This window comes from Aspergillus campestris, assembly GCF_002847485.1.
Source record: "Aspergillus campestris IBT 28561 chromosome Unknown P168scaffold_1, whole genome shotgun sequence".
NCBI lineage: Eukaryota > Fungi > Ascomycota > Eurotiomycetes > Eurotiales > Aspergillaceae > Aspergillus > Aspergillus campestris.
The window spans coordinates 3,575,832-3,603,014 of record NW_020194336.1 but is presented as its reverse complement, the minus strand read 5'-3'; the positions used below and the strand labels follow the sequence as shown (position 1 = coordinate 3,603,014).

Sequence of the window (27,183 nt, the reverse complement as noted above, 5' to 3'; positions counted from 1 at the left end):
TTGAAACCCCGTCTCTTTTTGAAAAGGCTTCTCTGGGGAAATGGCCGTTGAACAGATCAGCTAGGCTAGATCAGCAGTACACTTCATGTGTTATCAAGTCCCCGCTGATCCCAGCATATCTTATATATAGACAGCCAATATGCTTCGTATATAGCGCAATATATAATAAACTAGACACCATTCTACTACATTGCTAGGGCAAGTACTACATGCACACTGACTCAACGTCCCCACCAGCCGCCCTCGTGAAACAATAAGAGATAACCCGACTACATAACAAAGAAGGATGAGTCCTTGGCATGCTGGGTCCATCTCAGCCTGCATTGTAAGCGAATGTTTCACAACATTAATCAGCCCTGCACAACACGTTAGATTAACAATGACTCGGAGGCATCTCTGCAGGTGGAGGTTAAGCAGGACTTTTGGCAATTCTGCTGCAGCTATTGATATTGTGTATAGCGTTGGTCTTACGCGATAAGTGTTTACTTGTGCAGACTCCAAATAAAATGATTATTCCTTCAAAAATACCACAGAATACCATATTACTTAAGTATACATTAGATATAGTTATATAAATTCCGTACTTTTATACTCCCCCTCGATCGTAGAATACCACAATGACGTCATCCAACATACCAGTCAAGTCCCAAAATAGCACCACCATCTGCACCACAAATGCGACAAGTCCAATCCCGAATATTAATAGGTTACGCCCATCTATCACCCACAAATAGAATCAATCGCAACGACATAGGCACCTAGGTGGCAATCAAGGCGTTTGTCCCCAAGAGTGCCGATCTCGATCGCAGGCCCCATCCCGATCCCGATGTCGATCCCGCCTGTTCTCAAGCGCCGGACGGAACAGCTCTTCGTAGTCTTTGAGCGCGCTGCGGCTTTCGTCCGAGAGGGGGCGGTCCGAGAGCCAGTTTTGCGAGATGGTCCGTTGGAGCCAGGTTGAGGAGTGGCTGCTGCTGGTGCTTGTTGTGGTTCTTAGGTAGGGCCGTTCTACGAAGTGGTCGGGCTGGTTGTTGTGTGACGTAGTTGGGGATAATGTTCTTTGTTCGGGGATGTGCGAGAAGTAGTCTTTGCTGGTTGTTGGGGCTGCGGGTGGTGAGGATGTGTGGGTGGGTTTGTTGCGAGATTGGGGCTTCATCTTCGGATATAGGAAGGCTTGGTAGGTGTGTGTATGCATGAATGAGTGAATGGATGAATGAATGATCTATGGTTTTTCTGTCTGTCTGGTGGATGGGTTCTTCTTCCATTGTGTGGCTGTCTGGTATACCTTATACTTTGGTGCTTTCTTACTTTGGTGCTTTCTTACGTATGAAACGCCACATTCCATGACGCAATTGACCACATTGTGTTCTGATAATGAGAGTGTGGTTCAGGTTTTTCTTTGTTCTTCTTCTTTGTAATCTATACATATTCAATATTTCTTTTGTATATTGTACTGAGTCTAGACCTGCGGGGTAGATCGAATAGCTAACCTCGCAGGCTGCATAGTAACTCGCCAGTCTCCCGGTATTGCGTATCGCCATCAACGTGGCAGCGCATTGCTTGATACACAAGTATTGCTTTTTTGTTGGAATAAAAGACAGCGTAGAAGCGAATGCGTAGATGGGGCTTATCATTAGCATTTTCTTATAGGGGGAGAGAGGGAGGAGGAGAACACCAAAACATCCATTATCCTACTATATTCTGCCTCACTCGACTCGCCTTCGCCCAACCCTAACCACTCCCCCACTTCTCCATGCCCATCTCCCTCAGCCAGGTCCCCCGGATAACACCGGAGCGCCCGTATCGTCCCGTCCGTATTCACGCGGGACAATAAACCCACTAACACGCCCAGCTGGCGGCCTGTCACTATCCTCGTAGTAGTATCAGCAGCAGCAGCCAACCTCTACTCATTGAAGATTTCTTCCTGGCTCAAGACCGTGTGCTGAGATCTAACTAAAATGTTTCGCAGACCTGCGAGGACCGATTGTACTAGGGTTGGTTTCTAGTATACGCCATAGTCATTGTTGGTACAGGCCCACCGGGTGTATTGCTGTCGACATACCTTTGGGCATCGCGTTTCTGGTGCCCATGTTGTCGGCCTGCGAGCCAGAGTCCGATACTAAAGAAGAATTTGGACATTGACATCTTGTCTTATCTACTGTTGGTGGGGTGTGGTGAGGCTGGTGGTCATTTTAAGCGTGGTCGGTCGGCTTGGCTGCACAGCCTTGGGCTAGTTGCTTATACTAAATTAGGGTTATGTGTAGTCTATATTCTCTATGTTTATGGACTGAATATGGACTAGATTGAGGAAATCAATTGTTATAAGTGATTTAGTTCATCGAATGTCAGTTTGGATTAGATTAAATTAGTTAACTAGCCAGGTGATGGATCACTCTTGTCTATACAATTCTACTGTAGTTGAAGATCTCGGAGATTTTACAATTTTATCCCCAGATTCAACCTCTCTACTCCATACTATTCCCCAGCTCAAGAACTCACGACGTCATCCCATCATAACAGCAATGACAGCCAGGTCGTCTTGGCAGACGAATCTTTATTGATCCCTCCGTCGTTTAACATGCCGATCCTTGCCTGTTTATCATTCCCCATCCCTGTGTCCATCTTTTTCACCCCTGGTAGCGGAGACCTTTTCTACTACCTACTTTACTTTAAACCGTCCAAGGATCCTTGTTTATCTCATTGGTAGCTGTGTCTGTTGACTGGTTTCGCTTCCATGACGGAACAGAGCAATGGTCCATGTTTATATCTACGTCCACGTCCAGGGTAATGTCAAGGTCTGACATCACAGGGGGATCGGCAATTCGCACCACGTGTGGCGTTTGGCTTCTCCTGTTGAACTTGCTGCATGGCGTGCTGCATGGCGTGCTTGCAGAGGGTCCTGCCTATAAATCGGTAGGTTCTCTTCACCATGTATAAGTGTCTGACTGCTGATCCTCCAGCGACCTGATCTCTTCCCTCCCGTCTTAACGGTCGAGCACCGTATTCCCGACCAGCTCAGTCCGGGCTATATATTCGTCGGCCCGTACGAGACTGACAATGCAGGACCGTACATCTACGATGATACCGGAGTAGGTGATGTCCCTGAGACTATCATTCTAAATTCGTCGCTGACCATACAGGAACTGGTGTGGAGCGGCTGGGGCAACTCCGGCCCCGGAAACGCCCACAACGTACACGTCTGCCAGTACCAGGGCGAAGACCACCTGTGCTTCTTCCAAGGCGTGCAGCAACGCGGGTACTGCCGCGGCCACGGCGTCATCATGGACCGACGCTACCGCATCGTCAAGACGGTCGTACCGGGCGGAGGCATGGCGTCAAGCGACATGCACGAGTTCAAGCTGATCGACAACGGGCGCCACGCCCTCGTAACAGTCTACCAGCAGCGGGCGTTCGACCTGAGCGCGTGGAACGTGCGCACGGGGATCGGATGGGTGATGGAGAGCGTGTTCCAGGAGGTGGATGTCGAGACGGGGGCGGTGCGGTTCGAGTGGCGGTCGCTGGACCATGTCGACCCGTCGGCGGGATACACGTACCCGGCGCACACCGACACCTCGGGGACGGGGCTGGACCCGCGCTCGCCGTGGGACTACTTCCACATCAACTCGATCGAGAAGAACGCCGAGGGAGACTACCTGGTGTCGGCGCGGCACACCTGCGCTGTTTACAAGATCTCGGGCCGCGACGGGTCCATCCTGTGGAAGCTGCACGGGGCGGATCCCAGCTTTGCTAACCTCGACTTTAGCTTCTCGCAGCAGCACGACGCGCGGTGGCTGACTGAGAACGCCACGCATACCGCGCTGTCGCTGTTCAACAACGGCTGGAACGGCTTCAACAAGACGCATGACTTCTCCTCGGGCATGGTCATCGTCATCGACCACGTCGGCCAGACCGCCGAGCAGGTCCACCGCTACGAACCTCCTCCCGACCGCCTCACGCTCAGCTCCAGCCAGGGCAACATGCAGACGACGGAGCAGGGCACGGTGGTGGTCGGGTGGGGGAACCGCGCGGCCATCTCGGAGCACGACGCGGAGGGAGGGCTGCTGTTCTGGGGCACGCTCGGCCAACCCCCGAACACGACCAGCACAACCAGCCTGATGAACTACCGGGCGCAGAAATTCCGCTGGGACGGCGACCCGACCGACATTCCGGCGTTATGGGCGTATGCACCATCTCTAGAGCAGAACAGCACCAGCACCACCCTCTACGCCAGCTGGAACGGGGCGACCCGCGTGCGCCACTGGCGCTTTTACGGCTCCGTCAGCCAGCACACGGGACCCTACGAGTTGCTACAAGAGGTGGTTAAAGACGGATTTGAAACGACATGCTCGGTGGCGCGGTACGTGCGCTGGTCGTACGTGGAGGCCGTGGACGGCGAGGGCAGCGTGCTGGGCAAGTCGCAGAGCCGGTTCACGTTCACGCCGTCGGGGGCGCTGCGGGGAATCTGCGGGCAAGGATCCTGCGCTAATGCGGCGGCGTTTGGGGTGCCTGGGGAGGAGGAGGATGCGGAGCCGTTCATTCCCCCGACGGGGATCAACACGGTGCCGTGGATCGATCCGGATCATCCTGAGACGCACTTTGACTGGGGTGAAACGGGGGTGCCGGAGGGGTATAATGGGTATGATGAGGAGGATGAGGTTGAAGGTAAGCTTTTTTTTTTTTTTTTTTGATTTATGATAATATAGATTATATTGAAGATACTGACTGTATAGAAATCTGGTGGTTAGGTGTGGTGGGTGCCCTGGTGGTGGTCGTCGGGGCTATCACGGGGTGGACGCTGTATCGCCGACGAGATCGATTTACCCTGTTGGACAATGGCTCGAGTGACAGTCTAGAGGAGATGGAGGGACGGAAATCATCCCTATCCTCGGACGACATGGCGTGGTGGAATGGGCAGGCGAGTCTGCAGCATCAGCATCCATATGCACATCGGATGGACGATGGATGAGTCTGTATCAGGAGGTAATGGGAATACTGTATTATACGGTATGGTTGTGTAATAGAATACATCCGTAACGTTTGACATGTTCCTGACTAACCAACCTGGAGCATCTGTCAGTATCCGCATATAGTACACTATCTATACTCCTAGTATGGAGTATACAATGGTCCTACGTAAGCGGCTGTGAGCTTCATAGAATTGATGGGATAATCAAGACCACTGCACGTTCCATGGTTGTTTCTATTTCCATCAGAATCTCGACCAGCTCTCTGACTCGCCAAGACACGGGTTTCAATGGTGGAGTCAAGCGTCGCAAGCCCAGCAATGCCGATCCTTGTATGGATGGTGTATCGTGTAAGATACTTGACTCCTTTCATAGCTGGGATTTCTCTCTTTTCTCTTCTCTCTTCCTCTCGGACTCTCTCGGACTCACTTTCTCTAACTTCCTATCTTTCTCTCTCTTCTCTTTTTTATCTTCTTCTTCTCTTCTTCCCTCCTTTATATCCAATCATTCGGTTCTTTCTCCAGGCTAACGGGGATCATGCTGAACTAATTTCCGAAACCCATTCCGATCCTCCGTCGTTTCTCCCCTCTATTCTATTCTATTATTTTATTTTATTTGATTTTATTTTTTATTCTTTCCTCTTTAACCGGGAAAATAAAACAATAAAATAAAATAAAATAAAGAGATAATTCTAATATACTAATAAAATAATAAAATATCTGACTTGGCGAGTGACGACCGCCAAGTCTACACCCTCAATGCCAGTCTCCAATTCTGCATTCCAAGGACATCGTCGTCAGTCGTCCACGACGACCGCTATTCCTTCCATCTCAACCCACCCTGCCCCGACTCCCTCCTCGTCTTCCTCCATTCAGCAGCCCAAGAGGGACCGGAATGCCCATCACTCCCGGGCCACTTCCTGGACGTCTGGTCACGATCAAGGTCCCGAACCCTCCCCCGTCTTCCCCTCTTCCTCCTCGCGCCGTCGCGGGAACTCCAACGTCTCCCTGGCGCAAGTCTCCGAGGGCTCCTCCGGCCGATACGACGACAACGACGACGACGATTTCCACTTCCCGGACGACGCCGGCGACAATATGAATCTCAAAAGTACCTCCTTCGAGTGGCAGGGCCACGCCCGCAGTCGCTCCGGCCACTCCATCTCCCGACATCTGTCGTCCTTCCCGTCCGATCTCTCCCCGCAACCCCGGCCCGGCCCCGTGACCTGGATGTCACTGCCCCGGAAGCAACAGCTGGGGATCTTGGGTCTCTGTCGCGTCTTCGATTTCCTGCAGGTCGCCTCCCTGCAGGCTTACATGTTCTACCAGCTCAAATCCTTCGACGAGACCCTCTCCGACTCCGACGTCGCGACCCAGGCTGGTATCCTCCAGGGCGCCTTTACCGCCGCCCAGTTCGCGACGGCCATCCCTTGGGGACGTGTTGCGGACGCCGAATGGGGCGGTCGCAAGTTCGTGCTGCTGGTCGGCTTGTTGGGTACTGCGCTGTCGTGTTTGGGAGTTGCTTTTTCGACGTCGTTCGCGCAGGCCGTGTTCTGGCGCTCGTTTGGCGGTGCTATTAATGGTACTGTTGGTATTATTCGGACTTCTATCGCGGAGAATGTCAAGGAGAAGAAATATCATTCGCGTGCTTTCCTAATCCTCCCAATTGGGTTCAACATTGCTTCACTGTTTGGTCCGGGTAGGTTTTTCCTCACCTAGAATGTTCATGAATATATGTACTGACGAAATAGTCATGGGCGGCATGCTCGCGGATCCCGTCCGCGCCTATCCCACCCTGTTCGGCCCCAATTCGTCTTTCGGCGGCCAGACCGGCGTCGAGTGGCTGACGCGCTATCCGTACGCCTTGCCCATGTTCGCCAATGCCTTATTTTTGAGTGTCACGGCGGTCTTGGTCGGCATGTATTTCGAAGAGGTACACTATCTTCTCCATCTACCTACCGGAACTAGGCTAATCCATCCAGACCCTCGATGCGTGCAAAGGAAAGCCCGGCCTGGGCACCTTCATTCTACGACTCGTCGCCAAGGTCGTCCGTGCCGCCGTCCCGTCATCATCCCCCCTGCACCAACGGCTCCCCTTCGCCGACTACGACGAAGAGGGCCCACTGCTACACCGACACCGCGAGTCCGAGAGCTACGAGCTCGAAGAAAAGGCCGCGCGACCCACCGCGCGCGCCGCGCGCATCCTCCCCTTCCGACGACTGTGGACCAAGAACGTGCTCTGCACGCTCCTGGCACAAGCCTTCTTCGACTTCCAGATGGGCGCCTTCAACAACCTCTGGCTACTCTTCCTCTCGACCCCGCGCTACGACGCAGCCGACCCGGCGGCGCCCGCGCGCCGACTGCCCTTCATCTTCACAGGCGGCCTTGGCATGCTACCGCAGAGCGTCGGCTTCGCGACGGCCATCCTCGGAGTCATCGGCATGCTGCTGCAATTCACCATCTACCCGACGATCAACGGACGACTGGGCACAGCCAAGAGCTACCAGTACTTCCTGACACTGTTCCCGCTGGCCTACGCCTTCGCGCCGTACATCGCGCTGGCACCGTCGTCGACCCCGCCCCCGGGCCAGGCAAACGGCATCTGGGTCTGGTTCTCTATCGTCGTTGTGCTGTTCCTGCAGGTCACGGCGCGCACCTTCACCCTCCCCACCTCCATCATCCTGCTAAATAACTGCTCCCCGCATCCGTCCGTGCTGGGCACCATCCACGGCGTCGGCCAGTCCGTGTCCTCGGCGTTCCGCACCGTGGGACCTATCTTCTCCGGCGGGTGGTACGGCTACGGGCTGGAGATGGGCATGGTCGGGTTCGCGTGGTGGCTGGTCGCGCTGGTCTCGGCCATGGGGTGCGTCGCTGCTGTATTTGTGTATGAGGGGTCAGGTCATGAGATTCTACTCCCTGGGGAGACATACGATTAGTGTATAGTTTCTTTCTTTTTCTGCATTCTTTATCTTTCTTTTCCTTTTTCCTTTTTTCTTGCATCCTGCACTGCATTCCTTCAATGTTTCTTTCGTTGTGTTATTTTTGATCCCATGTATATATTTGGGTGGTGTCTAGTGACTTGTACAGTTGGATGATAGATAGAGTATATAGAGTATCGAGGATACTTGGCCATTTGACTTGGACATTTCATAACACGTAAGGTAGCTAAGGTAGCTAACATGTAACATCAATCAATCCTCACAACCGCCTCAGCGCAGCAAACCGCTTCGTCAAATCATCCACTTCCGGGATTTTACCCCCGGGTGATGATCCTGACTTATCATTATCATTAGTATTTCCACTCTCATCCCCACCTTCTTTCCCATCTCGAGCAGTATTTCCACCATCCCCCTCCCCAGCAGTATCCCCCCATGACCCCCCTCCCCAGAAGAATCCAACCCATGCCCCCCAGGATTATACCTCTCCGACCTCACAGCATAAGCCCTCGCAATCTCACTCAAATAACAATCCACGAGCTCCTCGCTCGGCGCACGCACCCGCAGCGCCTTGACCAGTTTCGCCGGCACCCGCACGCCCGGCACGCGGTCGTCTGCGGCCAGCGCGGCGAACTCTTTGCCGTATCGCTCGGTGAGGAGCGCGCGGAGCAGGGTCAGCTCGCGCACTTCGGTGGGGAAGCGCGCTTGCGCGTAGATTATGGAGGTGCTGGCTGTGTCGAGGGGCGGGGAGATGTATTCTTTTTCTTCTTCGGGGGGTTCTTGGGGGTCGGATTGGTGGTCTTGTTGGGGCTGTTCTTGTTCTGTGGAGGTAGTGGTTTGCTTTGCAGATGTAGACGACGGAGAAGGAGAAGGAGAAGACGGGGGAGGAGCAGGCGAAGACGGAATCGACCTCCAAAACGAAAACGAAAACAACCCCGCCTCTTTCTTCTTCTCCTCCCTCGTCGCATCCCTCCCAGTCCTCGAAGAACCATGCTGCTGCTGCGCCTTCTGCAGCTGCAGATAATAAGCCCTCAAATCCCCCCTCATCGCCACCCCCTTCTCCGAAAACGCCACCTGATCCAGCAGATTCGCCCGCGCGAGCACCAACTCGCAATACAGCTCGACCATCTCCATCACCTCCACGGCGGTGTCGGTCGCGATGACATTTTCGACCCGTATGCGCGCGGACTCGTCGCGGCCTTCGGCGAGGAGGGCGGAGAGCTCGCGCCGTTGGTGGACGCTTTGCGCGGAGGACTTCTTCTGCAGGAGGCGGAGGCGGGGGATGAGGAGGTGGAGGGTGGAGGTTAGTTTTGCCTGTTTTTTTGTTAGTATTTTCTGTTATTTTGGCTTGGTGAGTGGGGGGGGGGGTAAAGATGGACGTACGGTTTGTGGGGATGGAGGCATTTTCCCGTCTCTTTCTTGCTTTCTCTTCTTCTGTGATTGTTGCCTGTTGTTGTTGAGTTGGTCTGTGTCTGGGGTGTTCGATGATGCGGAGATAGGGTGCTTATGTAAGTGTTTATCGGGACTATATGAGCCCTACTATAGATATAGTTACATGGATTAAACAACAGAGATGACTTGAAATACAATAACAAATAAATTAATAGATAATAATAATAATACAGTATTTTAGAAGTAAAGACAATAACATCGTAATCAATGCCAACATAAATCATAGGCAGAAGTATCCAAGTGTATATAAAGCGAGGCCGCTTATAAGGCCTCACGTACACCCAGCACACCCATCACCATCGCCACTACAAATCCCATAGATACTACCTCCCGGGTACTTCCACTCTGGGCAGAGGAAGAAGGCGTCGCGGTCCTGGTCCCCGCAGACTGGGCAGTACCGGTCTCGATCAGCACCGGCGGTCGGTAGGTGTAGCTGGAGGAGGACCCCCCGCTGGAGCTTGGGCCTGACGTGGGGCGCGTGGTGGAGGCCGAGGACGTGCTGCTGGTCGGGGCGTCGGTGCTGGTCGGTGCTTCGGTGCTAGTTGGTTCTTTGGTGCTCGTAGGTTCCTCCGTGCTGGACGGGATGGACAGTGTCGTCGAGGACCCCTCGTCGTCCTCATCCTCATCATCCTCGTCATCAGAACCAGCCTTATCGAACACCACAATATGCGCCTTCGCCCCCTTAGGAACAGTAACCACGCAGAATGCACCGCCCCCGGCGCCCTCCTTCTCCGACTTGCCGCACACTTCATTAACAGCGTTGACATCCGGGTCGATCTTGCACGGCAAGCCTTGACACTCGCCCCCATCGCACTCGATCTCCACCCCAAAGTCCGGGACCACGTCGCGGAAGGGCGTCGCCGGCTCCAGGTAGACGGGGTTCCACGCGAGCTTGACGAACGTCTGCCCTTTTTTGTCGGTATTCGCTCCCGCCACGTAGGGAGACCAGTTGCCGTATGGGTTGGATGAGGTGCCCCACACGCAGGCTGTCTCGGGATCATACCCTGGGGGGTTGATGTAGAAGCTGTTTTTGGTCAGTTCTTGGTTTGGGGTTCATGCGTACGGGGAAGAGGGGGCATACTGCGCTGACGTCTCGCACCAGTACTCCGGGTCGGGCACCGCCAGGTCCGTCACGTCCTCGACCATAGTAGGGATCAGCATCGCTTCGTTCCCTGGCAAGACGGTCTGACAGAAAGACACCCCGCCCTTCTTGCACTTGCTGCGGGCGGCCACCGCGCCGGTACCGTCCTGGCAGTAGGGTTTGTCAGGGAAGGGCTTCTTGATCTTGCCGTCGTCGTCGCAGTAGAGACCGCCGTTCTAGTCCTGTTAGCCGAGTTCTATCAAACTACTTCTCCCAATAGCGTAGCACCTACCATGGACGCAGGATAACTGTACGAGGTCGCGTCGGGGTCCCACTGCATGGACAGCTGACCCGGGGGACAGGCGTAAGGACAGTATCCGCCAGGCTCGCACGACTGATCAGGGCTCAGGGCCCAGCCGCCGTTCGTCATGCTCGGTGTGATCTCGATCAGACCGGCGTCCTTGGGGAACTTGCAGCTTCCACTCCGCTTCTCAAGGGGCTCGTCGACGCTGGCGTAACGATGGCGGTGGCGGTGACTGTGTCCGTGGCCGTGTTGGGAAGCCCCCGCGCAGGCGAACAGCGCCAACCATGTCGTCGTATAGTATCGCATCGTGATATCGATCTGATCCGGGGTCTACAATCTCCAACGAAAGACGAGGTCTTGAACCCAAATGAATGACTGGGGTGAAAAGGGACAGACCGAGAGATGCATCAACGAAGGAAAGAAAGAAAGAAAACAGAGAACTGGAAATGAGAGAGGCACAAGCAGGCCACTGAGGCCGGGGGCTAATGAAACCATCGTTGGATTAACTTCTTAGCTCGTCCTTGGCAGGAGACTGCGCCAATCAGTCTCTCCCCGGGTGTTCATGCGCGTCTCCACTGTAGGGCTATCGTTCCATTCAATCCCGGAGTATACATGGACTCGAAACCGCTTCAGATGAGGATCGGCCGCGGAAGACGACTTAGAAGCGTCCAGACCCGAGGTTCACCGCGATCGGCACATCAATATCGCAGTCTGGCTGTCGCCGGATTTTTTGGAATGTGATTTAACGATGGCGCTTGCCCATACACTTCTATACCCCCGACGCGCGCTGTGGTGTAGTGGAGAGTTCGTAAAGGGGTCTCCGTGTGTCACCCTAATCGCCGGAGAAGGCGTCAACTAGTCGCAATAGTCGCTCTCGCAAGAGGACAAAGGACCCGATGAGAAATGATGATTGCAGCCAGTCAATCGCCTGCGTCTAGCCGTCCTTCTGCCCTTCCATATCCCTCCATCCATCAAACGCGTCCGTCGTCTGCCCCCCCGTCGTCCCCTCGCGCCATCCCCACGCCACGCAGTAATGTCGAGCCAACAGCCTCCACTCCTCCATCTCATCGAGCATCTCCAACCCCGCCACCCGCTCCTTCTCAGCCTCGTCCACCCACCGCTCCCACAAGAAATCCACATCAGCCGCCGCCTGGCCCCCGTAAAACCCGTGCTCCTGTAACCGCCGCCGCTGCGCCTCCAGCGTCGCGTACTTGTGTAGTGTGGGCAACTGGATGCCCCGCGTCGCCAGATTCGACACCATCGTGCGTCCGAATGCGTCGTCCGGCCGGATCGGCTCGTACAGGATGAGCCCCAGCGGCGACGGCGGTGCCTCTCCGCTTCCTCCGAACAGCGTTTCCGTCAGATATCCGACCACGTCGGCCGCGTCCCCAGGCGCTAAATACACTAGACAGCACTCGGAGATCACCAGCGTTGGCAGCGTCGGGTCCACCTCGCGCAGCGCTGGCGCCGAAGTTGTCGCATCCCCATCCGGCACGCCCTCCCCCTCTTTCTTCCCTCCCTTCTTCAACGACCGCAGATCCAACGGGTGGATGTGATACGCAGGGGAGTGCAGCGCATCCCCCGCCGCGGAGATAGCCACATCCGCGCCGAGCGCACGCTGCAGCAACGGCGACGCGCGGATGAATTTAATCTTGGCAGCTGTATTCACGGCGAAGTCGATCTCATGGTAGACGAGGTTTTGGACGGGCGGGTGCGAAGCAGACGACAGGAGGCGGAAGATGCGCGTGTCGGTGCCCGCACCGAGCGAGATGACCTGTTTCCTGCTCGTCGCGGGCATCCCATCGAGGAATCGTCGGATGAGCGTATCGATTACCGTTGTTCGCACGTAGGTGCCTGTAGTTTGTGCGATTCGGAAACGATCAGGCGGGCGCGGTCGTCAATTGTGGAAGGATCGTCTGCTTACCTCTGTTGATTATGGGCAGGCGGCGGGTCTCTGCCCCTGGCTGCGTCAGAACCGGCGCATATGGATCGTCGAGATACCCTAGGCGAACGGCGCTCAGACGCGACACCCCGGCGTCGTTGTCTGTGCCTTGCACTACCTGGTCTTGATTGCCTGTCTGCGGGCCCCCACCACGACCCCTCAATCGGCCGCGACTCCCTCCGCCTCCGCGGCGTAGTGTGTTGAGGTTGGGGATCTGTGGTGCCGACATGCAGGGTGTTTATAAGCGAATTGCGCGAGAGAAATAAAGTAAATGCGCAAGTTAAGGTGTTGAAAGGAATAAGTAGTTGGATTGAGGGGAGAAGCTCAGGCCGATCGGAATGATGTGATGCCAATCCAGTCTAACCTCATCGGGTAATGCACGACCTGACTAAAGATGATGTCTATTTTGTCTACTCCAAATCTCAACCCATTCCTCTATACAAAGCTAGCGTTGCAGATCACACAAAGTTGAAGTTGTTCCGGCACAGAGGACAGCTGCTCTGGTTGCTGCTCTTGAACCACCGGTACAGACACACCGAGTGGAAGGTGTTCTTGCACGTCGCGCACCGCTTGTTCGGCGTCTGCATGTCCGTCGAGATGACCGAGTAGCAGATCGCGCACTCGCTCTGTCCCTTCAGGGCTCCCTGCACGTTCTTCCGGAACGCCAGCAGTCCGTCGACCAGGTTTCCGTTCGCGAACATGATCACCCCCTGGATTGTGATCATCCAACCCTTCCACTTCCGCTCGTCCACCAGCACCCGGCTGCGTCCCGTCACGAGTGCCGGCTGCAGCGGGTATGCGGGGGGCAGAGAGATCGACACTGACACCGGCGGCGACTCCTCGTCTACTGGGATGCTGGCGATGATTTCCGCCGTCTTGGGCGAGATCTTCACCGCCAATGCACGTTCCTCGTTAGGGTCTTGCGTCGCGACCCACTCGGTGACGCTCTGGAAGGAATCGGCAATGACCAGGGGCGAGACCTGTCTGGATTAGCATGTATAAATAGTGGAATCCCATATGGTACTCACGAATCTCTCGGTCCAGCTTTCTACCGGCCCCTTGATGCGCTTCTTCGTGTCAATCCACCATCCCTTCGTCACGGTGGCAAGGTGCTTTAGGCATAAGTAATACAAATGAACCAGAAGCCACTGGATCTCTTTCTCATCCGTCTCCGACTGGTCGAGTTCGAACGAGCGAATATCAAATTTGGATGCGTCCACAAGTTTTCCGTTCGACGTCTCAAGAAATTCAAAAGTGAAGTTCAGCAACGGAATGAGCACGTCGTTCTCTTTGATGCTGTTCACGTAGTGCTCTTCCACCGTAGCAGACTGTTTTGCGTAAGCTGGGATGTTCCATCAGAAGGGGTGAGGCTGAGTATAAGATGACGTACCGTGTTGACAAAATGGTCAAAGACCACTTGCCAGCTCAGCAAATATGACCGGACCTCTGCCCACATTCTATCATCGCCGTCGGAGAGCGCTATCGATTCCGAGCTCGGCGCTTCAAGCAGCAGTGATATCAACTCATTAGGAAGTCGGACAGTCGACTTGGATAGAGCCACGTCGAATGACACTTGTTCCTGGGTACTTGGCACGTAGCGATGGAGAATGGTATAGGCTGCTCGTTGCACGGCTCGGCTCTGAGCTGTCAGAAGAGGGAAGAACTTGCTCACTTCCTCGAGACCCTCGGTCGGAATCACGGTGATTAAGCGACAGAGGAGGTCGACTGCGACATCCCGCGGCTGGTAAGAACTCGTCGATGAATCTGCCCGGTTATCAATTAGCGGTCCCTACTTATCCATGGAGGAATTGCTAACCAAATTTTCTCAACGTCGATGTCAAGCTGTTGAACAAAATCGCCTTCTTATCAGACCAGGCGTCTTTCACGTCGTCATTGCTGTCCTCGTTGTCGACAATTGCCTTCAGGCGAGAGAAAAGTCGGAACGACGAACACAAGACAGGCAGCGCTTCATCGCCAGCGTTTGTGTCTCGCCATGTCCTACTGAGGATCTCCACGCACTCTTCCCAGTGTGACCCGTATATTTCACTGATACAGGGTAGCACGAATGACAATGTCTGGAAGACTTCTCCCTGGACAGCCAGAGATATTTCCTCAGACTGAAGGCACTGCAGAAGATGCTTGACTAGAAACACCACACGCTGCGTCGGGATAGACGCTGCGATGTCTTCGTCTCCGGGTATAAGAAGATTCAAGAGCGCCAGTTTTCGCAGACCTAGACTGAGTCAGCACCAAAGCAAAAGCAAAGTTTCCTTCCTTGTCACTCACCCTCATTTTTCTCGTCCGATGGTTTCAATCCAGTGGAATCTGCGACAAGCTCATTGCAAAGTCGTGTCCCGGTAGGATTGGAAATGATCGAGTCTCGCAGAACGGCAACCCAAGAACTGGACCAGATGGCATTTGCCGTTCGAGTATCTCGGCAAAGTTTGGTAACCTCCTCCGGAGATTTGGCCTTGTACGACAGACTGGCACTGTCCATGATCTTCGTGAAAGCTTCGCCGACCCGATAATCCCTTGGAGAAAGACCAGCCAGCTCCCCGAGTTTACTTTGCCAGAAGGAAGTTATCTTGGGGGCAACGCTTTCGGACTCAGTCCAATCCCTCATCACCTTTCGGCCCTCATTGACGACTGCCATGTATTCCTCTCGTTGTTCAGGGAGAATCAGTCCAGTGATGCCGTTAGAGTTCTCAATGCTCAAGTCATCGTCGACCAGTTGGACCGACAGAGGAATGTTGAAGAATAAGGTTTCGAGTTCTTCGGCATCGAGATCCATCGTGATGTTGAAAAGAGAAAGAACCCTGGTGGTGAAATAGACCAGTCGGAACGCAGGTGAGCAGTGGTTAGAATCGCGTGGCACTTTTTCATAGCGTTCCTTGAATGTATCTGACAAGGTACGATCAATAAGATGCACAGTGCCTCCCAGTGGGCTGGTGATAACAGTTGAGGATCGAAGAGGAAAGTCGAGGAAGGGTTCTAATGCCGCGGTCCAAGTTTCGCGCGAAGGTAGCACATCCTTCGCGATACGACGAACATCTTCGGGTTTGGTGTTATGTAGCAGTTCTTCCGCGATAATCAGCAGCGATTCGATCCTTTTTGACGTTAGCAGATACCCCATATTTCATTCCCTCGGCGAAGCACTTACGAGAGCGATTCTTCAGTGACATGATCGAAATTGTGCTGGAGAATCTCAAAGCTAGACTTGGCACTTGTCTCGCTAACGATAGAATCCTTCAGCGTCTTGATCAACGACTCAGAAAGGTTGGATACTTCCTCATCGGAAGATTCCGCCAAGAAGAGTAATTTCCCGGTCAGCTTGGAGCCATTGTTTCCACTTTGGAAGCTACGGACAGCTTCCCGAACGGAGCCCGCGATTTGCGAAAGCCCGTGCAAGGCGTTGATGACTTTACTTCCATCAGACAGTGCATCAACAATTGACATGAACACCTGATCCGTCAAAGGCCCGTGGGAACTCTTGTTTTGAAGGACCGCGATAACAATTGACCAGTGTAAATTGCTACCTCTGCAGGCTTGGTCAAGAGCCCGCATGATCAAGGAAGGCAGTCCGCTCTGATCCCCCACCTCCTTGAAATCTAGGGTTGACAAAAGCTTCTGCACAGCATGCGCGTTGGACGATCCAGGTTCAAACTGGGCGACTCTCTCAACGACACTCTCAAAGCTTGGACCGAACCCGTCCCACGAGCGACAGGACAAGATAATGGAGATCAGGCGGTCGCCAGATGGCGAAAACAGAAGTTCAGGCGCATCCACTTGCACGAAATTCAGCAAAGCTGAAGAGCCTTGCGCAATTTGGGGAAGCTTCCGAATCGTCTCCTCAACGACACCAGCTGCTCCATAGGGCTTACCATTTCGGGTTCGCAACACTTCCAGACAGTTCTCAAGCAAGGCCGAGTTGGCGTTTTTGAAAGTCGCCAATATCCGGGTTTCATGCTCCGAATCCGCTACTCGGGAAAGGACCGCAGCCTCCAGGGCAGAAAGACGCTCGGCTTGGCTGCACACTGCATCTTGGGAAGCCCTGAAATCCTGGGACTGCTCTGGACAGGATAACTTGACAGCCTGGAGCAAGTCATCCGACATAGCCGTTCCTATATGTTCCAGTTCCTCGTGATATCCATGCGTTGCTAGAGTGACAAGATAGTCTGTGCAGATTGCTTCAGCCGCCAAGGCAGGAAGCGACCACTGCTGTCGATCCTGTTCGGGCTTCACGTATTGCAATGGGATAGGAGATAGTCTGTTGCGCAAGAATTCCGTCCTACTATCTTCTGGCAGCAGATGGGCGAGCCATATCCCAGTATCAATGTAGGACTTCCATGCAGCTGCCCGGTTCTGACGAGGCTCTTCCCTTGAGTTCAATCCCTCTTGGAATGACTCTACCAACACCGTGGCGCCTCCGAGTCCGATGTTGTCTTCGCCAGTATTTTGTAGGTCAACCTTGGCCAATGTTTGCAGAGGTATGATTTGCAATAGCTCATAAAGATTTGGCCAGAACGAGCCGGCACCGCCCTCCGAGCCCTTCTGGACGTACTGTAACAAACGCTTTGACGGTGACGATTTTCCAGTATAGTCTTGGCTCCATAATTGAGGCCGCACAGATGTCATCCGCAGGAGCGACTCGGAAAGATCCGAGGAAGACCCAAGCTGAGAGATATGCAAAGACTTGCCGATCACAGCGGCACTTACAAGCTTCCAGTCCAGCAGTTCCGGGCCTTTCGACACCGCTGCTCTGAGAAGGGTATATATCGACTTGCGCACAAACGGATCTTCGTGATAACAAAGAGCCCACAACGATTTACTACCTAGTAGTGTTTCGATCGTGACGAGGTCTTTTTCCAGATCCTCCGCTGCTGCATTTCCTACTTCGAGTCAGGCCAGATTAATATAATGCTGGGTTTCCACGGGCATACCTAAGATCCGATTGAACAACAAAAGCGCAGTTCCTACCACACGAGCATACTTCGCTTCCGCATCGTCTGGCTTGACCGTCCTCTCGTCACTCAGAGTCAGGGCAGTCTGCTGAAGGACTACATCATCTACAAACCCAAGGATCGAGCTCTGGTAGACCTTCCAGACACCATTTCTCTTTTCATCGGTGGAGAACACACGAGTAAATGACTCCACAGCAGATCGATGCACGGGCTTGTCGTTGTCGTAGACTCCAGCAATCCATGGCCCAATAACCTTGGGTAAAAAGCGGACAATTCGCTTCCCTACAAGGGATGCAATGGACCCTTGTGTGAAATGAGCATTTTGTCTCACTCTCCGGGAGATGTCGATTGACGCCCGGGGATATATTTTGACCTGTCAGGTCTGCGATCAGCAAATTGTCCGAATCCGCGTAGAATGGAGACATACCCAAGCTTCCAGAAATCCGTCATCGAGGGTCCCCTTGCGAGATTCTACACTCGCAACATAATCCTTCAGGTCATCTAGTGCTTTCGTTCGTGTGACTTCATCCTTTTTCAGGAAGTTCTTGAATGCGATTGCCAACTGTGGCTCCGAAATCTGCGACAGATTGGGCGGCTCCGTCACATATGTGAGAGACGACGGTTCCCTCCCTGAGCTAGCAGACGAAGAAAACGCCCCAAATGAGCTAAAGGCACTCGTAGCGGCGCGGCTACTCGAGGCCTGAGATTTGAACTTTTTACTCATTAGTGAGTGTGGGGTAGGCGGCGGGATATAAATGAGCGAATAGCTAGTTGAAAAGGTAGGTCGGAAGAACCGAAAGAGCGTCTGGGAGATTGATGACACTCTATCACGATCGGTGTCTATTGGATCTGCATTCCAATTGTCCGTTGTCAGTTTGTTTGAAGTTGTCGACCGCACCAAGGCGTCATTGGGAGAATAATAGCTGGTGATTTGATTGATGATGATAGGCGTGACCCACGATATCTTATGTCATCAGTCGGGCTTCCCGATCGGGTTATCGCGGTGCACGTGATGTGGTGTCATCGATCGCCCAAAGAGGAAAGGCGCCCATGGATGCCTGGCCGCGCTGGAGACTAAAGCTTCATTTCTCTTCTCCGTCAACTGAACCAGCTTGAGCCTCCAGCTCAACCTGCATCATGAAATTCTTTATTGAGTAGGTTTAACCCTTTCTGACCCCCCGTTCTTTATGCAGGAAAATTTCCGTTCTAACCACGCGCTTCGTCACAGTGAACTTCCGGTTCTTTTCCCGTATCCGCGCATCTACCCCGAACAATATGCCTACATGTGCGATCTCAAGAAGGCCCTCGATGTCGGGGGTCACTGTGTCTTGGAGATGCCTTCGGGAACCGGCAAGACTGTTTCGCTTCTGTCCTTGATCGTGGCTTATCAACAACATTATCCGGAGCATCGAAAACTCATCTATTGTTCTCGAACCATGTCAGAAATCGAGAAGGCCCTAGCAGAGTTGAAGGAGCTGATGAAGTTTCGAACTGAACAACTCGGGTACACCGAGGACTTTCGCGCATTGGGCCTGACGAGCCGGAAGAACCTGTGTCTCAACCCGTCCGTCAAACGAGAGAAGAGTGGTGCGGTCGTGGACGCACGATGTCGGAGTTTAACGGCCGGATTTGTCAAGGAGAAGAAGGAGCGAGGAGAGGACGTCGAGCTGTGCATATACCATGAGGTATTTAGGCATCCAAACACCAATGTAGAGATTGTGACTAAACTTTCTAGAACCTCGACCTTCTCGAACCGCACAACCTCGTCCCACCCGGTGTCTTCACTCTCGACGGTCTGCTGAAGTATGGAGAGGAAAATAAACAGTGCCCCTACTTCTCCGCACGACGCATGGTAGGGCTTTTCACCTATACATCTGACTGGACCAGAGCTGATATGCTTAAGTAGATGCCGTTTTGCAACGTTATCATCTATTCGTACCACTACCTCCTCGATCCCAAAATCGCGGAACGAGTCTCCAAAGAATTCTCCAAGGATAGCATCATCGTCTTTGACGAGGCGCATAACATCGACAACGTGTGCATCGAGTCGCTCAGTATTGATATCACGGAAGATTCCCTACGAAAAGCTACCAGGGGTGCGAACAACCTCGAACGCAAGATCACCGACATGAAGAGCTCAGATGCGGACAAGCTTCAAAACGAGTACACAAAACTTGTCGAGGGGTTGCGGGAAGCAGAACAGTCCAGAGAAGAGGAGCAGTTCATTTCGAACCCCGTCCTTCCAGATGACCTACTCAAAGAGGCAGTACCGGGGAATATCCGGCGCGCAGAGCACTTCGTCGGTTTCCTCAAGAGATTCATCGAATACCTCAAAACCCGAATGAAAGTCACACACACCATATCCGAAACACCTCCTTCATTCTTAACACATGTCAAGGATTTGACCTATATAGAGCGCAAACCTTTACGGTTTTGTGCAGAACGCCTTACCTCGCTGGTGCGCACTCTGGAGCTTATCAACATTGAGGACTACCAGCCGCTTCAGGAGGTAGCGACTTTTGCAACGCTAGTCGCAACATACGACAAAGGGTTCCAGTTGATTCTAGAGCCTTTCGAATCGGAGGCTGCGACTGTGCCAAACCCGATTCTACATTTCACCTGCCTAGATGCCGCCATTGCGATCAGGCCCGTGTTTGAACGATTCAAGTCGGTCATCATCACATCAGGAACCCTATCGCCTTTGGAAATGTATCCGAAGATGCTTGGATTCGACGCTGTCCTGCAAGAGTCATACAGCATGACTCTCGCACGGCGGTCTTTCCTTCCGATGATAGTCACCCGTGGATCAGATCAAGCGCAGATCTCCTCTGGTTTCCAGATACGCAACGACCCCGGCGTCGTCCGGAATTACGGCAACATTGTACTTGATTTCTCGCGAGTAACGCCAGATGGGGTCGTTGTCTTCTTCCCTTCCTACCTATACATGGAGTCCATCATCAGCATGTGGCAAGGCATGGGCATCCTGGATTCCATCTGGAATTACAAGTTGATCCTTGTCGAGACCCCCGATGCCCAGGAGTCATCTCTTGCGCTGGAAACATACCGGACGGCCTGCTGCAATGGTCGAGGCGCTATCCTTTTCTGTGTCGCGCGTGGTAAGGTTTCCGAGGGGATCGATTTCGACCACCACTATGGACGCGCCGTGCTGTGCATCGGCGTTCCATTCCAGTACACCGAATCCCGCATCCTAAAGGCTCGTCTCGAATTCCTCCGCGAGAACTACCGCATCCGAGAAAACGACTTTCTTTCCTTCGACGCCATGCGACACGCCGCTCAGTGCCTAGGTCGCGTCCTCCGCGGCAAAGACGACTACGGCGTGATGGTCCTCGCTGACCGACGCTTCCAGAAGAAGCGGGCGCAACTCCCAAAATGGATCAGTCAGGCCATGCTAGACAGTGAGACGAACCTCAGCACCGATATGGCAGTCTCTACGGCCAAGAACTTCCTGCGCACTATGGCGCAACCCTTCAAAACAAGAGACCAGGAGGGGATCTCGACGTGGAGCATAGAGGACCTGGAGCGGCATCGCGAGAAGCAGCTGTTGGAAGATGAGAGAGTCCGTCGCGAGGCAGTAACCAATGGGCACGCGATGGACGGTGTCACTCACAATGGTGCGGTCGCTGCTGCGGATGAATTCGATGATGAAATTGACGAAGACCTCATGATGCTAGACGCGCAGTAACATAACATCGGTTATCTCGGTCTGATAGTCCTTTTTTCTTACCCCTCTTATTTTTTTTTCCCCCTTCTCTTACCTTATGTTGCATATTTGGGTGCGCTTTCCTCAACTTTATACTATCGCATGTAACATGATACCAGGGCAGTTTTGGTGTTCACATTGGGAAAAAGGAAACAATAATTTACCATGTTATAGCGAGTTTAGACAAATCCTGGAACTATTTAGTTACTTATTTATTTATTTATTCGATCTGATAGATTCGCTTCTAATGGGCGTCAGATGTCATCTAAATGCTGTCAAAATAAGAACAAGACTTTTGTTTTTTCTTGATTCCGCTGAAACAGAACTCCGAAGATCGTAGGACACATCAATCAGGACAATAAGAAGAGAAAGGAAATTACAGAAGACAGAAGAAAACAAACAGATGCATAGTAAATACATGATCAAAATTGCAAAGCATATACAGCAAAACACACTCGTCCAGTCCAGTCCAGTCAATATTACTGGCACTATACAAACTCATGCAGATTAGGCAACAGGCGCAAGAACATCGAAAGCACCGGTACCGACGGTGCCCACACGACCAACCACGATGCGACTACTGGGACTCTTCAGGTTGTCGAAGTCCCGCTCGATGACAGAATCCTTGAGGAAGCCAACGGTGGTTTCGAAACTCATCTTGGCAAACGGCGACGAGCCGTCCCTGACGAGACCGTTGCGGTTGAAGGGCCGGAAGCTACCAGACTGGGTCATCACGTCACCGATCAGGTTCAGATGGCGGTTGTCGACGGAGATACTGTGACCTTCGAAAACGTCCGACATTTCGCGTACGATGGAGGCGCGCGCGGCCTCGACACCGTAGAGGTTGAGCATGTGGTGGATGGAGTTCGTGTAGAGACTGTGCGGCTTGATGATGTCCTGGTAGTCGCGCATGGCGAGCAGGTTGACGCCTTCCGTGATGACGCAGGCAGGCTCACCCTTGGTGACATCGGCTTCGACGAACGTGCAGTTGCCCAGGCCGGGAATTGACTGGATGACGGCGCTGCGGGCGGCATCTTCGACCAACGGCAGGAGCAGCAGCTTGGAGGTTGCGATGTCGTATTGTAATTGAATGGTGCACGAGATGCCTTCGGAGGGGCTGAATTTGAATTTGTGAACCTCGGCAAACTTGCCCTTGATGTCGTCCTCACGCAGCTTGCTCTCTTGGGCCTGGTCTTCGGCGTCTCCGTCATCGGAGGCATCGTTCATCTCGATGTCTCGAGGCTTGGCGTTGCCATCATCATCCTCCTCGTCGTCATCCTGCGCTCGGACCATATCGACTTCTTCATCCTCGGGACCCTCGTACGAGACCTGGTTAGACCGGTTCTGCGCACCCCTGGCACGCTTGGCATCGTCTGCATCCTCCTCGTCATCATCGTCGGCCGCTCCTATCTCTCCTTCGCCGCCTCGCGCAGCTTCTTGAGTGGTGCCGACAGAGACACCAATCTCGGGCTGGGCCGTCGAATGATTCTTGAGGGTCTTCTCGTCATCACGCTTCTTGATTTCGTGCCTGGTGAGTTTAACCAGCCTGGGGATGAACTTGTTCTGGAGGGCGTTCTGCAGATCCTTGGCCTTGATGGCATATTCGGCCATATATTCTTCAGGCGGGAAGAATGTAATTTCGACATCGTAGATCTTAGCCTTGACCTTGCCAGTCGAAACTCTTTCTTTCACTTGAACCTTGTCAATGACCTCGGCGATACTGAGCTTGCTGATTGCCTTGGCGAAACGTTCCGAGTGTTCCTTAGACAGCTCCTCGTTCAGTATCAAGGTCATCGTCGGCGTCATGATGTTGGCACTGGCAGTCATGACAATTTCACGCAGACGGGGGATACCCAGTGTGACGTTCTTGGCGGAGTGACCAGCCAAATGGAAGGTATTCAAGGTCATTTGGGTGGAAGGCTCTCCGATAGACTGGCCAGCAACGATACCAACGGCTTCACCAGGATCCACGACAGACTTCATATACTTCATGTTCATCACCGTGTTGAATCCCTTCTTGCTGATAACACCAGTGCCAGGCTTCTTCTTGTCCTTCAAGACCTGATCCGGGTTGCTATCCTCATACTACACAAAGTTATTAGTCTTTGAGAAACAATCAAAAATTAGGGAGTTCCATACCTTTTTGAGGGCTTGCGAGAAGGCCTCGGACGTACTGCCAAGGTTTCCGCCGGGGTGCCATATGGAGAGGGCCGGATCCATGGCCTCGGGTTTACCTGTCTTGCGCACCTTCTTCATAGCTTCCTTGTGCCAGTTGGCAACCTCCTCCTTTTCTAGGTTGTGGAAGTCGCTCGTCAGGTTGACCTGAGACATGATGGACTTGTGGTTCAATGCCAAGAACTCGAAGTCATTCAAGTGGACCTGTTTCGTGATATCCAGACCGTCCTCTCCGTACAAGAACTGGACAATCGAGCCATCGGACGCTTCTCGGACGGAAGAGTCGTATTCCGCTCTCAACCCTTCCATACCCTTGATCAGACAACGCTGCAGGTAACCGGAACGAGAGGTCTTGACGGCAGTATCAATCAGACCTTCACGACCGGCCATTGCGTGGAAGTAATACTCCTGAGGCTTGATGCCCGTCAAGAAACGACCACAGACGTAACCACCAGCCATAGGATGCGTTTCGAAGGCTCGGAATGAAGGCAGCGTTTTACCGCTAATCATGACGGGCACACGTCGGCCTTCCAGAACTTGCTGGCCAAGGTTACACGAAATCAGGTTGGCGTTGACACCAGAACCCTTGGCTCCGGAAATTGTCATCGACTGCATTTGATTCCACGGGAATGGTTTGACCAGACCTCCCGGGAGACAGCCCTTGGTGATTTCACTAGACAGAGTGGCAGTCCGGGCGTTGGAAACGCTATCCAAGCCGCCCTGCTTCTCGTCGTCACGGAGAACGTCTTCCAAGCGTCGCTTCAATTCACCATCCTGGTCGGGAACTGTGGTCTGGTCGAGCGTCACGTACTTCAACGCAACTTCCTTGCCGATTCTAGCAGCCTCCTTCAGCTTCTCTTTGCGGACACGGTCACCCTCCTTCGTCAGCCGAAGGTCGTCAATGCCGCAGGTGAAAGCGCGCATGTTCAAGAACCTGGTGAGCAGCCGGCCCAGAATACTCATCAACCGGCCAGCGATGGTGTGACCATAGATCTCGTGAATGGAATCGATGAAACCGCCAGCGGAGGGACCAATCTGCTTCTTATCAAGAATACCGCAGAGCAACTCTCCGTCCTTGAAGATGACAGTCCCCTCTTCATTGCCTTCGCCCCACCGGTCACCAGGAGTTGATGATTTGCTCTTCAAGTTGAGACCGGCTCTTCCTGGAGGCATGATGTTCTTAAGGATCGTTGAGATGATCTGCTTTCCGGTCCAAAGACGCTTGGGCCGAATCACCATAGGTGGCATGAGCTCAATCCGATCCGAGACAGTATGAGAATTCTCCGGTCGTAGACAGTTGTACAAAAGCTGATGATAATCTTCCTCTTCAAAGAAGCTATCACGGCAAGTGAACCATGTGCTCATCGAGATATGATCCTGAATCAAACCTCTCAGGGGTTTCCCGGACGTTGCGACCAGATACTGATGATCCGCGTCCGCAAGCATCATGGCTTCAGCTCGTGCCAGCTCATTCTGAGGAAAGTGCATGTTCATCTCGTCACCGTCGAAATCGGCGTTGTAGGTATTGCAGTTCGCATAGTGCATGCGAATCGTCCTCTCGTTGGGAAGCACACGCGCTTTGTGACCCATGATAGAGGGCTTGTGAAGCGTAGGTTGACGGTTCATGAGCACGACATCGCCAGTGGTCAGGTGGCGGTAGACCTTCTTGTTGCGCGAGCCCTTCATCCGCCAGTTAGACGGGGCCAGCAGCTGGTTGGCCAGTGCCGTTCGCTCGTCGAGGCTCTTGAATTTCAGGTTGGTGACCTGTCCCAGTTCATTCTCAATCGCGGAAGCACCGGGGTATTTGTCGGGGCCGTTGATTACGGCCTGCTTCATTTCCCAAAAATTGTGGTTCGTCACAGGCTCCGGATAGGTCAGCTTCTTTGCAAAGACAAGCGGGACACCGATCTCATTGGTCTCGATGTTAGGATCGGGCGAAATGACACTTCGGGCGGCAAAGTTGACACGTTTGCCCATCATGTTCTTTCGGAACAGGCCCTCCTTCTTTTCCAGAATTTGCTTGATGCCGTTGGGGGCGCTGAGGAGGGCTGACCCGGAGAGTCCGCTACGATCGCGGTCGATCAAACCGTTGACAGTATCTTGAAGCTGCACAATGGCCTGGAGGAGATCGCGATAGTCCCGCAGCCGAGAAGCGGAGTCGGACCCCAGGTTCTGCCTTTCCTTGCTGATCTGATTGATGATGTCGCAATTCTTCAACACCTGGGTCAAGGGCGTGTTCTGCTGTGCTTCCATGATCTCACCCGGTCCCTGCTGGGCGGCGGGGCGGTACTTATTGGGCGGGACCAAGATGTTCTTGATGAAGAACATATCCGCATTGATGCGAGATTCCTTCTTCGACAGCGGCCTGGAGTTGTAGACGAGGCTGAAGATCTCGGCCTCCTTCTCAAACAACAAGGTGATCGCCGCATGGACTTCGGGAGACGGAAGATACTGGCCGCCGCCCTCCCCAGCAGATTGTTTGGTACTCTCCATCTGGGATAACACGGCGTTTCCGCGAGCCACCTCCTCTTCGGCACCATGGGTCGTCGAGTGGGCTTCTTTCTCCTTGCTGTTGAACTGCCTGGCTTGTTGAAGGAGAACCAGAGGGTTCGGTGCCTGGAACCCACCAGTAACCATTGCCAGTTTCGATTTCTCAGACAGCACTTTTCGGAAGACCTTTGAGTAGCGATCTTTTCTGTATCCGGGTGACATTCCTTTGCAGTGTGCGCACTTCTTAACACCGACAATCTCCTTGAAGAATTCACTGATGAGAACCCGTCTATTCTCGGCCGCAATGGGGTTCTTCGAGCCGTTCATCAGGCCTTTCAGTTTGCCGGATGCCTGTGCTTCGCGAATGCTTTTCTTGACATAGGTAGCTCGGCGCGCAATGATATCGTCATCGTCATCCTCCTCTTCGCTACCGGAAGCGTCACCCTTCTTCCCTCCCTTGGACTTGCCCCCTGCGCCGGCTCCCATTTCATCGATGGCGGCCGCCTCGTCGATTAACCCGTACTGCAGGAGACGCAGCTTGCAAGCGTATTTGTTGATTTGAACCCGAGAGATTTGAAGACGGTGGCAGTAGATACACTGCGCTCTGAGCAGGCGATACATCTGATCGAAGTGCGTGACATTGTAGACGTGAACCGGGAGCTCAATGTGTCCAGGATGGCCTGTACAGGCCCATGAGCTCAAGCGACAAGTCGTGCAGCTAAAACCAATTAGTTTTTTCTTGTTCTGCAAACACGGTCGAGGGGACCTAGAATCAGACAAAAAAACACCCCAGCGTAAAGACTTACACATGATCACCCCAGGCTCCCATAGCCGAGTCATATAGACCACCAGGAACAGGATTGTTGAAGGAATCCAACGTCGGGGTATTGTGGATTCGCTTTACTGATACGGCCTTGACATCCTCCTCGGAGTAGACGCCAAAGTCCACTCCCGAGATGGTGGAGGCCACAGGACGTGCGAAATTGGCCATGGCTCCCTGCAGCTCCTAGAGCGACCGATGACGGCGTGAAAGAGTTCGTTGGTCGCAGTGGAGGGGAAGCTGCAAGCAGAAGCGGGTTCGTTCGGTCTCGATGCCGCGAAGAAGAAAAAAAAGTTCACCCAACTTTTTCTGCCTTGCGACACCGCCATGGGGGCTCCACTTTT

The 27,183-nt window shown here is 53.4% G+C and overlaps 8 protein-coding genes across 8 annotated transcripts; 3 read left to right on the top strand and 5 right to left on the bottom strand.

Moving 5' to 3' along the window:
• Nucleotides 1-503: 503 nt before the first annotated feature.
• On the bottom strand, nt 504-1,253 carry P168DRAFT_287035 (uncharacterized protein). Its single transcript, XM_024836482.1, has one exon. It carries the CDS (start codon nt 1,151-1,153, stop codon nt 770-772), a length of 384 nt encoding a protein of 127 aa, XP_024697556.1. The 5' UTR covers nt 1,154-1,253; the 3' UTR covers nt 504-769.
• Nucleotides 1,254-2,747: 1,494 nt separating this feature from the next.
• On the top strand, nt 2,748-4,963 carry P168DRAFT_301562 (arylsulfotransferase family protein; the record flags this gene model as incomplete). The annotated part of the gene is made up of 4 exons (XM_024838539.1): nt 2,748-2,792; nt 2,958-3,086; nt 3,138-4,659; nt 4,728-4,963. The coding sequence occupies 4 exons, from the start codon at nt 2,748-2,750 to the stop codon at nt 4,961-4,963; spliced, it is 1,932 nt and encodes a 643-aa protein (XP_024697555.1).
• A 426-nt stretch (nt 4,964-5,389) lies between these two features.
• P168DRAFT_324003 (putative MFS transporter) lies at nt 5,390-8,087 on the top strand. The gene is made up of 3 exons (XM_024840770.1): nt 5,390-6,656; nt 6,709-6,890; nt 6,940-8,087. The coding sequence occupies exons 1-3, from the start codon at nt 5,720-5,722 to the stop codon at nt 7,891-7,893; spliced, it is 2,073 nt and encodes a 690-aa protein (XP_024697554.1). The 5' UTR covers nt 5,390-5,719; the 3' UTR covers nt 7,894-8,087.
• A 1,411-nt stretch (nt 8,088-9,498) lies between these two features.
• On the bottom strand, nt 9,499-11,350 carry P168DRAFT_27406 (SUN domain-containing protein). Its single transcript, XM_024835399.1, has 3 exons — nt 10,719-11,350; nt 10,427-10,662; nt 9,499-10,369 (listed from the first exon to the last, which is right to left on the bottom strand). The coding sequence occupies exons 1-3, from the start codon at nt 11,034-11,036 to the stop codon at nt 9,607-9,609; spliced, it is 1,317 nt and encodes a 438-aa protein (XP_024697553.1). The 5' UTR covers nt 11,037-11,350; the 3' UTR covers nt 9,499-9,606.
• Nucleotides 11,351-11,664: 314 nt separating this feature from the next.
• On the bottom strand, nt 11,665-12,966 carry ppm1 (protein C-terminal leucine carboxyl O-methyltransferase ppm1; the record flags this gene model as incomplete). The annotated part of the gene is made up of 2 exons (XM_024840769.1): nt 12,655-12,966; nt 11,665-12,584 (listed from the first exon to the last, which is right to left on the bottom strand). The coding sequence occupies exons 1-2, from the start codon at nt 12,899-12,901 to the stop codon at nt 11,665-11,667; spliced, it is 1,167 nt and encodes a 388-aa protein (XP_024697552.1). The 5' UTR covers nt 12,902-12,966.
• Nucleotides 12,967-13,130: 164 nt separating this feature from the next.
• Nucleotides 13,131-18,357, bottom strand: P168DRAFT_230222 (ubiquitin-protein ligase RKR1; the record flags this gene model as incomplete). Its single annotated transcript, XM_024833224.1, has 8 exons — nt 13,131-13,652; nt 13,701-14,000; nt 14,063-14,436; nt 14,489-14,905; nt 14,959-15,779; nt 15,833-17,564; nt 17,613-18,006; nt 18,061-18,357. 8 exons carry the CDS (start codon nt 18,355-18,357, stop codon nt 13,131-13,133), a joined length of 4,857 nt encoding a protein of 1,618 aa, XP_024697551.1.
• Nucleotides 18,358-18,753: 396 nt separating this feature from the next.
• P168DRAFT_263341 (TFIIH/NER complex ATP-dependent 5'-3' DNA helicase subunit RAD3) lies at nt 18,754-21,581 on the top strand. Its single transcript, XM_024834793.1, has 4 exons — nt 18,754-18,787; nt 18,862-19,318; nt 19,369-19,485; nt 19,540-21,581. The coding sequence occupies exons 1-4, from the start codon at nt 18,771-18,773 to the stop codon at nt 21,334-21,336; spliced, it is 2,388 nt and encodes a 795-aa protein (XP_024697550.1). The 5' UTR covers nt 18,754-18,770; the 3' UTR covers nt 21,337-21,581.
• A 12-nt stretch (nt 21,582-21,593) lies between these two features.
• P168DRAFT_308697 (DNA-directed RNA polymerase I core subunit RPA190) lies at nt 21,594-27,058 on the bottom strand. Its single transcript, XM_024839226.1, has 3 exons — nt 26,826-27,058; nt 23,494-26,737; nt 21,594-23,439 (listed from the first exon to the last, which is right to left on the bottom strand). Exons 1-3 carry the CDS (start codon nt 27,008-27,010, stop codon nt 21,862-21,864), a joined length of 5,007 nt encoding a protein of 1,668 aa, XP_024697549.1. The 5' UTR covers nt 27,011-27,058; the 3' UTR covers nt 21,594-21,861.
• Between the last annotated feature and the right edge of the window lie 125 nt (nt 27,059-27,183).